Here is a 13969-nt window from a genome sequence, read left to right on the forward strand (position 1 = left end):
AAACGTAATTTACTCTATAGCGCGGAATGCCACGGAATTCGTTAATTTTTGACGAATAAATCAAAAGTAGCCACTGCCACTTAATTCGAATCACGATATGAACTAGTGTCTGTGAATATTAAAATGCAAAAAGACGGTTTAAATATGAATCCTGCATGTTCCGCTTGCCTCTGTATGTATGAATGGCGGAAACGCGGTTTTGTTTTCTACACAAATACTGAAGCACGCGTGACTCTTGCAGTGATTTCCGGCCTCTGGAAAACTTAATCTCCAGAGCTCCTGTGAGAGTCACTTCGCGAGAATTTTACCGTTTCATTTGAGAAAACTAGCATCATCATACTGTATACACACAGAAACTTCATGGCAACCTGTCAAAATAAAAGTACGGTTTAACATGTAACAGAAATATATTACACTTGTATTACTTTTGTACAGTATAATGTACATCTTTAAATCCATTTTTAAATTGTTCCATTTTCTATCAAATTTACATAAAAATTAAATGATAAATGCATATTACAACCAGATTAATCCCTTGTAGAAAAAAATTATACAATTTCCTATTAAATAAGCCTATTAAAAAATGTTTTAAAGGAATATTCACACAATTTTTCTTCCATGTATTAATTTCAACAGTATATTCAACAGAAACATATGTTGACTCAGTTTGTTTGCCAAAAAATAAAAGGGTTTAATTTTCATTTGATTTAAAATAAATGTTTAATGCCTTCACTTGATTTTCAGAAAAATTAAAACAAGAATTTCTGGGGGGAAAAAAAGAAAAGAAAGAAAGAAAACGTTTGTAGGGCCCTTTTGTTCAAAATGTTGAAATTGAGACTTTTGTACTTCACTGAAATAAATGTTTTTGTAATTACACAGAGAGTAAAGTATCGAAAAAAGGTACCGTTGGGTACCGGCACAGAAATTCAGGTACCGATACCGGTACCGTACTGGTTAAAATGTGAATGGTACTTAACCCTAGAACCAATATACTGTTACACATCTATTTTCTTTCTCAATTTTTTCCCTTCACCTAAGCCATAAGCAACTGCGTTTACAAGGATACTTGCAGAGCACAGTATTTATAAAAGGGTTTAATTTTCATTTGATTTAAATTAAATGTTTATTGCCACAGAGAGTAAAGTACCGAAAAAAGGTACCGTTGGGTACCGGCACAGAAATTCAGGTACCGATACCGGTACCGTACTGGTTAAAATGTGAATGGTACTTAACCCTAGAACCAATATACTGTTACACATCTATTTTCTTTCTCAATTTTTTCCCTTCACCTAAGCCATAAGCAACTGCGTTTACAAGGATACTTGCAGAGCACAGTATTTCAGGCACAAATAGACGCAGAAGTGAACAGAATTCAGTGTTCACGTGCATCTGGGTAGCTCACAGTGTCTACACCGGACGCGAACAGCGCGACGCGACAAAATACAATAGAAGCCATTATAATCAGTGATGCTGTCTACACTGAATGCGGCGCGACACGACAAATCACCGACAGTAAACTGATGCCGCGTTCTCTTTATGACGTACTGACACAAAGTTAAAATGATTTGCAAAGGTCGCTTTGTCCAGTCCAGTGTAGACAGACTTTGGGGCCGTTCACATGTCGCGCCTAAAAACGCGTGGAAAACGCCAGCCGTGCCGCTTTCTCCTACTTTCCAAACCGCTCGGGAGCTTGCGCTTTCGTGGCGTCTGCTGTTGCTAAGCGACCGTGACCTGCGCTCTCCGCGACGATGCGGGAGTTTCAACAAAGGATAAATGGATTTCCAGCACTGAAAATCATGTGCAGTAGCTCTGCTACTACATTTATTTAAAATGGGTATCTCTGTACAGCTGTCACGTCTGGTGTAGACACCGTGTCTGTGTGTGAGAAAAGAAAACAATCAGTATAAATATAACAATCAGTATACTAAACATCGCACATCCTGCGATGTGACTATCGTGGATGCGCACATCGCGATATCGATGCTGAAAATATATATCGTGCAGCCCTACTGTACATGCACTTACAATGTACAATGTAGTGTTAATCAAGTAATGTAAGGAAACTACATGCACTTAACATAGGTTAAGTTAAGGTTTATGGTTAGAACCTAGTTATTACCCAGTTATTACTATAATATGTGCATAGCATATGCATGCATAACAGGACTGTAAAATAAAGTGCTACTGAAATTTGATTTGAATGTGATGAAATAATACTGTGTAGCTCAAAATAATGGCAAGAAAACAAGCCTTTCTGTTGAGTTTCTCAGATTAACAAGGAAAATATGGATTGCATCTGGTTAAGACACTATAACTCTCACACTTTCCTTTTATTCAATTTGTGTACTATGTAAAGAAGGTTATGTATACTATTTAAAGAAGGTCAATGTTATTACTCACGTTTTATATTTGCTCTTGTGTGTTAAGTCAAGTTCATGTGCTGCATATTCATCGCTTACCGTTTCATTTTCAGACTACATTTTCAAGTCAGATAATCCCTTTTGTATGTCTCTCCTCTAGGGCAAAATGTGGGTGACTGGGAAGTTGACATCAATACGTTGAGGCTACTGTTCTCCTTCTCCCCACACCCTGGCAGTCTGAGGAATCAGACGTTACTGTGACAAACCTGGGCCGCTGGCACTAAAATGTCCCTAAGTGGTGGCACTGCAGGCGGGAAAGGTGTGGACTCGAATGCGGTGGACACTTACGACAGCGGTGATGAGTGGGATATCGGGGTTGGAAATCTGATTATCGACCTTGACGCTGACCTAGAGAAGGACAAACTTGAGATGTCTGGCACCAAGGACGGAGGAGGAATGGCAGCTCCACCTAGCGCAGTAGCGGCTCTGCCAGACAATATCAAGTTTGTGAGCCCGGTGAGCGCCCCTCAGGGCAAAGAGAGCAAATCGAAATCGAAACGCAACAAAAATTCTAAAGACAATAGCAGCAAGACTCCATCTGCAGATGGAGCAAAAAAGGACCATCAGGGACGGACCCAAGGGGAGGTTACTGGTGCGACAGGTAGTTCAGGAGGCGGCACCTCTGCTCCTGGCAAAGGCGTCGAGAAGGGCGCCAAGGCCTCACGCAGCGTGCCCAACAGCAAAAAGGAGAAGGAAGTATCAAGCGGGAAAAACAAGAAAGAAAAAAGCGAAAGCGGACCAGTTGCAGTCGTGGCAATTGAGAAGGAGATAGTAGCAAACGCTCAGGCGTTTGGAAGCACACGCAACACGCCCTTTGATAGTACGCAAAATGCAGACATGGCTGTGACAGAGCAGCTTGGGAATAACGCTCTGGAAACTGTTGGAATTGTCTCTCCGTTAGCTATTAAATCAGAGCCAGAGGAGCTTGACGGGGAATGCAGAGCTTTGAAGAAGGTGAAAAATGAAAAGGTAAGCGCGGACAGCCATTAAAGCAATGGCAGATCTGAGAAACGAAGCCTTTTCCCTCAGCTTTGTACATGGCGACTGCTAGTATGTCTGGATGGGTGTTAAAGCCAGCAGCAAGGGTGGGGGAAGGGAGCGCGGTGAGCTCGCACTGCTAATTCAGCTCATGAAAGGCTTGAGCAGTGAGAGCAGCTGTCCTCCATTGTCAGCCAGCAAATTTTCAGCATGCCTCATTTCACCTCTCAATGTGAGCAGAGAGAAAGCTAGAGGGCAGAACAGAGGGGGATAAACAAACAGAAACCGATAAATGAGGGAAGGAATGAATAAATGAGAGAAAACTGTTGAATGCCTCAAGTTGCCGCAGTGCTTCCAAACGGAGGTGGGGAGAGATCATGTGTTAAATGCCAGCGGTGAAGTCTGCTTGTAGCTTTCTGAGAGGTTGGTAGGTGCTCTGCTCGAATCTGCTGAGAAAAAAGGCCACTCGAGGGCCAGAGGAAGGAGAAGGGGGAGCAAATGACCTGGCTAAATGAAAGGGGGGGGTTGCATTGTAAGTGGATGAAGTCTTTAACTTCCTACACACTAAGGAGCTTGTCAGCGCTCCCACAGTTCCACTGAGGCGAAAGAGGACTGCTGAAGAAATCATGGCTGCTGCACAGTTCACATGCTTGCACTACTTAAAGTATAAAGTATTAATTGGGACACAAGACCACCATATTAAGTGATACTATAACAATTGAAATTTCAAAATTCCAAAGAATGAGCCATTAATTGTTGGTTCCAAATTTTAGATGAACCACACTTTCAAAAGAAATGTTCTGGCCAATGCCAATAAGCTGCTAGTTATCTTCGTTTTATTGTAAAATAGTATTTAAATAAATACTATTTTGTTAAAAAAAGAAAAAAAATTTTTTCTCAATGTTATGGTGCTTGTAGAAAATGTAAAGGGTTGTCATAATTTACTCATCCTCATGTCATTACAATCTCATAAGACTTACAGTGGGTACGGAAAGTATTCAGACCCCCTTCAATTTTTAACTCTTTGTTATATTGCAGCCATTTGCTAAAATCATTTATTAATCAAGTAATGTAAGGAAACTACATGCACTTAACATAGGTTAAGTTAAGGTTTATGGTTAGAACCTAGTTATTACCCAGTTATTACTATAATATGTGCATAGCATATGCATGCATAACAGGACTGTAAAATAAAGTGCTACTGAAATTTGATTTGAATGTGATGAAATAATACTGTGTAGCTCAAAATAATGGCAAGAAAACAAGCCTTTCTGTTGAGTTTCTCAGATTAACAAGGAAAATATGGATTGCATCTGGTTAAGACACTATAACTCTCACACTTTCCTTTTATTCAATTTGTGTACTATGTAAAGAAGGTTATGTATACTATTTAAAGAAGGTCAATGTTATTACTCACGTTTTATATTTGCTCTTGTGTGTTAAGTCAAGTTCATGTGCTGCATATTCATCGCTTACCGTTTCATTTTCAGACTACATTTTCAAGTCAGATAATCCCTTTTGTATGTCTCTCCTCTAGGGCAAAATGTGGGTGACTGGGAAGTTGACATCAATACGTTGAGGCTACTGTTCTCCTTCTCCCCACACCCTGGCAGTCTGAGGAATCAGACGTTACTGTGACAAACCTGGGCCGCTGGCACTAAAATGTCCCTAAGTGGTGGCACTGCAGGCGGGAAAGGTGTGGACTCTAATGCGGTGGACACTTACGACAGCGGTGATGAGTGGGATATCGGGGTTGGAAATCTGATTATCGACCTTGACGCTGACCTAGAGAAGGACAAACTTGAGATGTCTGGCACCAAGGACGGAGGAGGAATGGCAGCTCCACCTAGCGCAGTAGCGGCTCTGCCAGACAATATCAAGTTTGTGAGCCCGGTGAGCGCCCCTCAGGGCAAAGAGAGCAAATCGAAATCGAAACGCAACAAAAATTCTAAAGACAATAGCAGCAAGACTCCATCTGCAGATGGAGCAAAAAAGGACCATCAGGGACGGACCCAAGGGGAGGTTACTGGTGCGACAGGTAGTTCAGGAGGCGGCACCTCTGCTCCTGGCAAAGGCGTCGAGAAGGGCGCCAAGGCCTCACGCAGCGTGCCCAACAGCAAAAAGGAGAAGGAAGTATCAAGCGGGAAAAACAAGAAAGAAAAAAGCGAAAGCGGACCAGTTGCAGTCGTGGCAATTGAGAAGGAGATAGTAGCAAACGCTCAGGCGTTTGGAAGCACACGCAACACGCCCTTTGATAGTACGCAAAATGCAGACATGGCTGTGACAGAGCAGCTTGGGAATAACGCTCTGGAAACTGTTGGAATTGTCTCTCCGTTAGCTATTAAATCAGAGCCAGAGGAGCTTGACGGGGAATGCAGAGCTTTGAAGAAGGTGAAAAATGAAAAGGTAAGCGCGGAAGGCCCGCTTGTGAATTTGAACCGTTTAGCAGCTAATGGAAATTGTGTTATTGAAGTATTGATAACGGGTGTCAATATTAGCGACCTAGTCGCCTGAATGCAAGTAAGTTGTTTCCTCTGCGGTCATGTTTTCTTTGCATCGCATGTGCTTTTTGATTGACATTTTGCCACTTTTATGGATCAGATAGTAAAGAGAGGACTGGAAATTATATGCAGAAGAGGAGGGAACAAACTGAGTAAATGTTGTGAGCCAGATTCAAAATTGCATTACGTAAATAAGCATTACGTAACTAGGTTGTGGCTCTGGCATTTAAAAAAATATATATTTTTGAAGGATTAGATAAATTATCATAGTTTGTGTAAAAAAAAAGCAGTATTTAAGCAATATTTGCAGCATTATGCTAACACTATTACATTACAAAATTGTTGGCTTGGTTTTCATTTTCTTCCTGTCGTTCCAATCTATGAATAGAGAGGAAGTTTAGGCCTGGTTTGACTGTCCATGTCGCTTAATCCCAGGAGCCAAAGATGTGGTTGAGGGGGTAGGGAAAGAGCTCAGACCCTCCTAACCCCACTGGCCTAAACTTGCAGTGGGGGAAGGGCTGGAAGAAGGTCATTTAACTGCTTGTATACAAGCTTTTAATCAGAACAGAACAGCTTCTGTGCTTCTGAAGATCATTAAAATTGGGAAGGAAATTCCAATTAAAGCTTCAAATCCAGTTTCAGCTCTTGAGAAGCTAAGTGATGCCAGTGTTTGTTTGTCACGTTTACATTGGCCTTTTATCTGTATGAAACTTAATGATGTAACTTTTTGCAAGTACATACTGTTCAACTAAAAGAACAGCTGCGGATTGTCAAATTCATTTCAGGATTATGTTTGCTACTGTTGTGCTTTGTTACGTACATTGGCCAACATTGAAATTTCAGTCACGGTAAAGAGCCTACCCTGTGACTTTTGGAAATTGTTTAAAAGCCTATTTTAGGGTCACTCCCTAAGGTTTTTTGTCTTTTTAATGTGATGCTGTGACAAGATAAATCTGTGGTTGATTAGGTTCCTGTAGGCCACTTTTAAGGAAAGACATTCAACATTCAATATCTTGTACGTTCAGTATATTTTATAAACTGTTGACTGATTAATAGATTTTCTGATGTTTTCCCCACCTCCATTTTTAGTATCTGCAAAATCCAATAGGTCAACCTCTGTTTTTTTTAGTTTTGGTAATAGAGTTGGGTGGTGCAAAAACATATTCAATTTGGTGTTTTTTTTTATAGCGTTTAAAATGTTGAGTTTTCTTTTGGCTCATGATGCAGCACGCAAAGGGTAATTGATTAAAGAATACAAGGGGGCAAAATATCAGCCATTAAAGCAATGGCAGATCTGAGAAACGAAGCCTTTTCCCTCAGCTTTGTACATGGCGACTGCTAGTATGTCTGGATGGGTGTTAAAGCCAGCAGCAAGGGTGGGGGAAGGGAGCGCGGTGAGCTCGCACTGCTAATTCAGCTCATGAAAGGCTTGAGCAGTGAGAGCAGCTGTCCTCCATTGTCAGCCAGCAAATTTTCAGCATGCCTCATTTCACCTCTCAATGTGAGCAGAGAGAAAGCTAGAGGGCAGAACAGAGGGGGATAAACAAACAGAAACCGATAAATGAGGGAAGGAATGAATAAATGAGAGAAAACTGTTGAATGCCTCAAGTTGCCGCAGTGCTTCATTGAAGGGGGTCTGAATACTTTCCGTACCCACTGTACATTCATCTTCAAAATATAAATTAAGATATTTTTAATGAAACCTGAGAGGTGTTTGTTCCTCCATTGAAATTCCATGTAAGCAAAACTCCATATGAATCAAATGGTATAATCCAAGTCACCTGAAGAGATCATTTACTTTACCGTGTACATATTTAATTAGCCTTTTATTCACATAAGAACAGTTGATCAACAAACATGCATAGAGCACATCAAATATAGTAAATGGAAACTCAAACTTGCATGCTGGATTTTTTAAGTTTTTGTTACATGCGCTTTCAATGGCAGGGCATTTGTGTTTTAAAGATAAACTCAATTCTTTTGGATTTTTAACAGAAATGTGTAACAATTTTTGAGTGAACTAACCTTTTAAAGATTACAACATTTATAATGTACAGTTTAATATATGTATAGCTATTCATTTTGAGATTAGCTTAAAAAAAATTGCAGGAAAGAAGAAATAATAAGTATTATAGAAAAAAACTGAAATCTTTGCTTTGTTTTCTAGCACCATGTCTTGTAGTACTAGAGTTAAAGGTAGATGACTACAGGAGCAATTGAACATTTAAAAAATTAGTAGAAACAAGCATACACATTTAATTGTCCACTATTCAATACCAATACTGATAAGTCAATACAAAATCACTAATATTGCTTGATAATCAATATGGTTCCATTATATTGTGCATCTTTAGTAAAACTGTTGCAGCTTCAGCCTCGGATTTGCCACAGTTAAAAGAGTTGAAAAAGAAATGCTGCATAGTCCTGTCTGGTTTCGTGAACAATCCTAGCCTGAAGCACACTTTGAGAAATCCACTGCAAGCAGTTCATCATCCCAGAATCGTTTGGCATGCATTATGCATTATGTTTGAGATGCACTAATCCTACTCTGGCTGACTGCTTAGGATGCATATTATGAATCGTGATGTGTTCATTTAGGGTATGTGGTCTGATCGTTTGAACAGCTCTCACGGTACAGAATGAGGGTGGTAACTTGCAGTGATTGGCTGTCATTTTTGTAGAAAACTTTATGTAATGCATAGCATGTGCAGCACATTGTTTTGCCGAAATGAAAATTTATTTAGCCTCCTCCTTTAGCAAAAACAGCTGTTGTATAAAGTAACCTAGTGTTGTGGGGGTGGGCATTGGACCATCATGAATCTCTTTGTAATGGCAGTTCTTTCATTTTGACAAGCACAATACTTTAAGCCCTTGGGCTGCTATGAAAAGTGGAACATTATTGTTTGATCAAGAAAATCACAAGATCTAATTCTTACATCTTTCTTGTACCGCAGAATGTGTAAAGAGCTGCCATTCAATGTTGCTTAGTCTTGTGGTGTGTTTAACATCTTTGTGCTCTGGCATTGTGTGTCGAGTTACTCTTGCTCTAATGAGGTTAGTGTCACTGAAAAGATCCTTTTAAGAAGATTAGAGGGTATTGTTGAAGATTTCAGCGACAGAATGATTTAGCATTGCTTTGTGGAGGAGACAATCCAGGCTGTGTCTAGTGCTGCTTTAGTTTGCAGTTTACACATCTATGCATATTGGCGTTAAATGTTGCATAAAAGTAATTCTGGCACTAGTAATTATGATGGTGTGATTGAATCTGAAATGTTAAGTTTGTTCCTTTAACTCTTCTTACTGGGTCAGTGACTTGACTATTTTTTGTCTTCTCTTGGTTTATTCAAAAATACATTGAAAATGCAATTTTACATGAATTGAATTGTTTTTAATTTCTGAATTGAAATTCATTTAGATAGTTTTTGTGAGAAATTTCAATTTCAGCATGACACAAATGTCTTGAGTTCATAATTATATTGACTTAATTGTATTTTAAAAACGTTTTTTCCAATAAATCACATGTGATCATGTGGTGCAACCAACATGCTTAATAAACCTACAGAAAAAAACCCTAGTATACCCATGATTGTGTCGAGGCCAATAAGTCATTCAAAATAATTTGACATGGTTAGTTCAGATTGTTAAATGTCATGTGGTGCGACTCCCCAAAAAAAGAAGCAAGATTTATGAATGAATAATAATTTACCTTGACCAAAAATACTTAAAACCTTAAAAAAAAAAAAGAGAGATTAAGACATGTACACTTTTATGTATTCAAGGTTAGAGTTGATAAATATACCTTTTTTTTTCTTTATCATGGATTCTCTTATGTCATTGGCCCTTCTACAAACTGCACATCAGCCAACTAAATTATAGACCGGTATCAAAAATGTTGGCCAATTCTGACGTCTGGGCACTTCATTTAATTTTTTTCTACTTCAAATATTTGCTAGCTGTTTGTTTGTTTGAAATAGACACTTTTTTTTCTCTTTGCTGAATTGTGTGCTGAATTTTGCACTTTTGTTAAAATATTCATGTTTTCCTTGTCTCACATCCATCTTCCGGTTTTAATTTTTTTCCCCACTATTTCACACCCTGTCGTCATGGGAGCCCCCGAATGAATTGAGCAATTCAGCAACACTAATGCTGCCTTGGTGCTGAGTAGGGATGTAAATCGGATGGTTCGTCACGATATGATACGATATCGATTCTCATACCCAGCGATATGATTTTGCAGATACTTCAAAAAATTTTACGATACGATTCGATACAGGAGAATATCGATCGATATATCAATACTATTATATTATATACCTATTTTAAACAACCATCTACATTTTTATTAACTCACAAGTGCAACCAAAACATATGACATGAACATTTATCTTAAAGTTTCACATCCAGTGTCAAAATAAGGTGTCTATTTATACTACAGATATCGATATTTTACGTGTGGCATCGATGCATTGTATCGTCAGACATCGTATCGATGTATCGATCCATATCGAAGAATCGTTACACCCCTAATAAATAGTGTACAGTTCACTCCCTGACAGTAGTACTTTTTTGGAAGTAATAATAATTTTTGAAAAGAGTAATGAGTATTAAATTATATTTTTGACTAATGAGCCCAACACTGGTTGTTATATAGGGGTATGCATATTTGAATTGAGCCCTCAAGTGGATCTCAACAATTTCCACCACTTGCTGTAAAGCCCAATGCATGGACAAGCTAGTAAGTTGTACTGCAGTTGCTAGTGTCACATTATAGACTTAACATTAACTATATCCTTGAGTTACTGTAATATAATGTTCATTAATGAGAACACAAAGGGCAATTCTGATGCCTGTTTGCAGACTAGTGAAAAAAATTATTTACACGACGGCATGTCATTTCTGTCTCTACATTACTTGGTCGCGCTCTCTGTATCACGCACACACAGCGGAGTTCTGCCCCGATGCGCACACACAAGTGAGCACACTCCCACTAGTATTTGTAAATATTAAGCTTCAAAACGACTATTTAAATATGAATTCTGCGTGTCTCTGTGTTAAAGGGGAAGTCGTGGCCTAATGGTTAGAGAGTCGGACTCGTAACCCAAAGGTTGCGGGTTCTGAGCAATGCACTGAACCCCCAACAAACGGTGTGTGTGTTCACTGTTGTGTGTGTGCACTATGGATGGGATAAATGCAGAGCACTAATTCCGAGTATGGGTCACCATACTTGGCCACATGTCACATGTCACTTCACTTAATGAATGGCGCAGATGCGCGGTTTTGTTTACCACTCGTACTGAAGCGCACGCGATGCTTCTGGTGATATTAACGTCTGCCGTCTCTATAAGGACATAAATTCAGAACTGCTCTGAGAGCCACTTCATGAGCATTTGACCATTTAATTTGAGTAAAAATATCCTCATATCATATACACACAGAAATGTAACGGTATTCACGGCAACCCGTCAAAATAAAAGTTCGGTTTAACTTGATTGATAAATATATTAGCCTACTATTTTTCAGTAGAATAGGCTACTACTACTACTACTAAAATTATTAAAACCTTATTTTTAAGGAATAATCATACAATATTTCATCAGTGTTTTAATTGTAATATTAAATCCCCTTTATTTTCCAAAAAATAAAATTTGCTTAAATTTTATCAATTAAAAGATAAATTAAATGAATGTTTTGTGCCTTAAAAATGTAAATACACAACACAAAATTTCTGAGGGGAAAAAAATCATAAGGCTATTGCAAGAATAAATGAAACTTGTTTTTATGCTTTCAAATAATTAGACATGCTAAAACAGAATTTGGTAACAATAAAACATAAGGTTGGAACAAAGAAAACATTTTTGGGCCCTAAACATGTAATTTTTCTTAGACTTGTAATAAATGGATGTTAAACTGTTTAAGTTTCATGATTTTAATTAAATAAACATGCTTTTTGATTAATAAAATGTAATTTAACCATTAAAAAGGAGTCCAGAAAAAATCAAACCGTATTCACGGCAACCCGTCAAAATAAAAGTTCGGTTTAACTTGATTGATAAATATATTAGCCTACTATTTTTCAGTAGAATAGGCTACTACTACTACTACTAAAATTATTAAAACCTTATTTTTAAGGAATAATCATACAATATTTCATCAGTGTTTTAATTGTAATATTAAATCCCCTTTATTTTCCAAAAAATAAAATTTGCTTAAATTTTATCAATTAAAAGATAAATTAAATGAATGTTTTGTGCCTTAAAAATGTAAATACACAACACAAAATTTCTGAGGGGAAAAAAATCATAAGGCTATTGCAAGAATAAATGAAACTTGTTTTTATGCTTTCAAATAATTAGACATGCTAAAACAGAATTTGGTAACAATAAAACATAAGGTTGGAACAAAGAAAACATTTTTGGGCCCTAAACATGTAATTTTTCTTAGACTTGTAATAAATGGATGTTAAACTGTTTAAGTTTCATGATTTTAATTAAATAAACATGCTTTTTGATTAATAAAATGTAATTTAACCATTAAAAAGGAGTCCAGAAAAATTCAAATGGAAAAATCCCCCCCCCCCCCCCCCCCCCAAAAAAAGCCATAAACCTAGGGGAAACACTGTTATGTCATGTAATGCTATGCACTGTAAAAAATTTATCGTTGAGAAAACATTAAAAAAAAATAAGGCAACTTTTTGCAGTAAGACTTTTGAGTTCTCTCAACAACAGTTTTTTAGTTCTGCTCCGTAAAGATACTTTGTTTAGTCAATGTAAATTTGTTTGTTCATGCAATGCTGATTGTCTTATTTTGCTAATAGAAAAATTCTTGTCACAGCAACTGAAAAAGCAATTACTGTCATTGAGATATTTAAAACATTTTTCTGTTGCCTGGATGAAAAAAAACCCGTCGAACGCCACCACATTATCGAATTTATGTTTGTTTACAAAAATGAAATGTAAATGGCCAATTTAGTCTAAGTAAACAATGTTGTCTTTGCTTGTAAAACTACTTACAAAACTAAGATATCCAAAATAAAAAACGCAACTTATATAACAAACTCTAGGCCTCAAAACTAGACACCTCTTTACATCACAGTACAACAAATAACTAACAATGATAAAACAACAACTGAAAATTTTAAATGAAGTCAGAAAACAGCTAAACAATAATCCTATAACAGTAACTGCATAGTTTATTCATGCTGCAATGCATGCTGGGAACTCACAAAGCCTTAACATTTCAACAATATGAAATTCTTTGTTCAGACAACTGTGTTTGACTAGTTGGGACAACATTTGGGGTAATTTTGTGTAGTCTCAAGAAAATAGCATTTTTTTGTATTTGAGACTCAAAAGGTTTCGTAAACTGTAAAATATGCTGTTGCAGTTTTTTCGTAAACTGGAAAATGTGCAGTTGCATTTTTTACAGTGTGGATGTTTTACGTGGAGAGAACGTGCTGTGAAGTACATATTCTCATACTCCCGTGTTCCCATAATCAATGTCAGCCATGACTAGGGCTGGGTTAAAAATATCGATATCTCGATATTAGTGTTGGGCGATATGCTCAATTTTCATATTGTCCTATCATCAGCCTTTGAGATCGCCGATACATGATATTGTCGTGCTAATTTATGTAATTATTTACTTTCATTGCGAGAAAGTGAACCAACTCCAGTGTAAGGCTAAAAGCAGCCTAATGTTTTTAATATGACTGAATTTGTATTTAACATAGCCCTAGCCATGACCTCAGCTCTGGATGCCACCCCTCTCTTTGCTCTGAACACTGAGCTCATCCACATAATTCTGCAAAATTATACTGTATCTACTAGGGGTGTAACTGTTCTCGGTAAAAAATCGAACGCACCGTAACCACTCACGGTTCAGCAAGCACTTGCACCTCGGTTGGACTTAAATCTGACAATGCATCTGTAATATGGTTTGTTATAAATAACAACACGTAAAACAGACAGAGTTCGGCTAATGTATGTTTCTGTCAATGGATTCACATTCTGGCTTCCCAATACAGTACAACAACAGCAATGAAAGAAAAAAAAAAAAAAAAGGGAACAAACC

General features: G+C 37.7%; 2 protein-coding genes across 2 annotated transcripts in view; both read left to right on the top strand.

Moving 5' to 3' along the window:
* The window catches only part of LOC107679727 (zinc finger protein 609-like), a 12369-nt gene extending 7376 nt beyond the window's left edge, over window positions 1-4993 (top strand). Inside the window, exons 2-3 of the mRNA XM_016475367.1 lie at window positions 2521-3389; window positions 4936-4993. Of these exons, the coding sequence (XP_016330853.1) occupies window positions 2646-3389; window positions 4936-4977 (786 nt within the window). The 5' untranslated portion in view covers window positions 2521-2645 and the 3' untranslated portion in view covers window positions 4978-4993. The remainder of the gene's footprint in view (window positions 1-2520; window positions 3390-4935) is intronic.
* Window positions 4994-5032: 39 nt separating this feature from the next.
* The window catches only part of LOC107679726 (zinc finger protein 609-like), a 56743-nt gene continuing 47806 nt past the window's right edge, over window positions 5033-13969 (top strand). Inside the window, exon 1 of the mRNA XM_016475366.1 lies at window positions 5033-5804. Within this exon, the coding sequence (XP_016330852.1) occupies window positions 5061-5804 (744 nt within the window). The 5' untranslated portion in view covers window positions 5033-5060. The remainder of the gene's footprint in view (window positions 5805-13969) is intronic.

The sequence above is a fragment of the Sinocyclocheilus anshuiensis genome, unplaced genomic scaffold, assembly GCF_001515605.1.
Source record: "Sinocyclocheilus anshuiensis isolate Anshui unplaced genomic scaffold, SAMN03320099.WGS_v1.1 scaffold224, whole genome shotgun sequence".
Taxonomy (NCBI): domain Eukaryota; kingdom Metazoa; phylum Chordata; class Actinopteri; order Cypriniformes; family Cyprinidae; genus Sinocyclocheilus; species Sinocyclocheilus anshuiensis.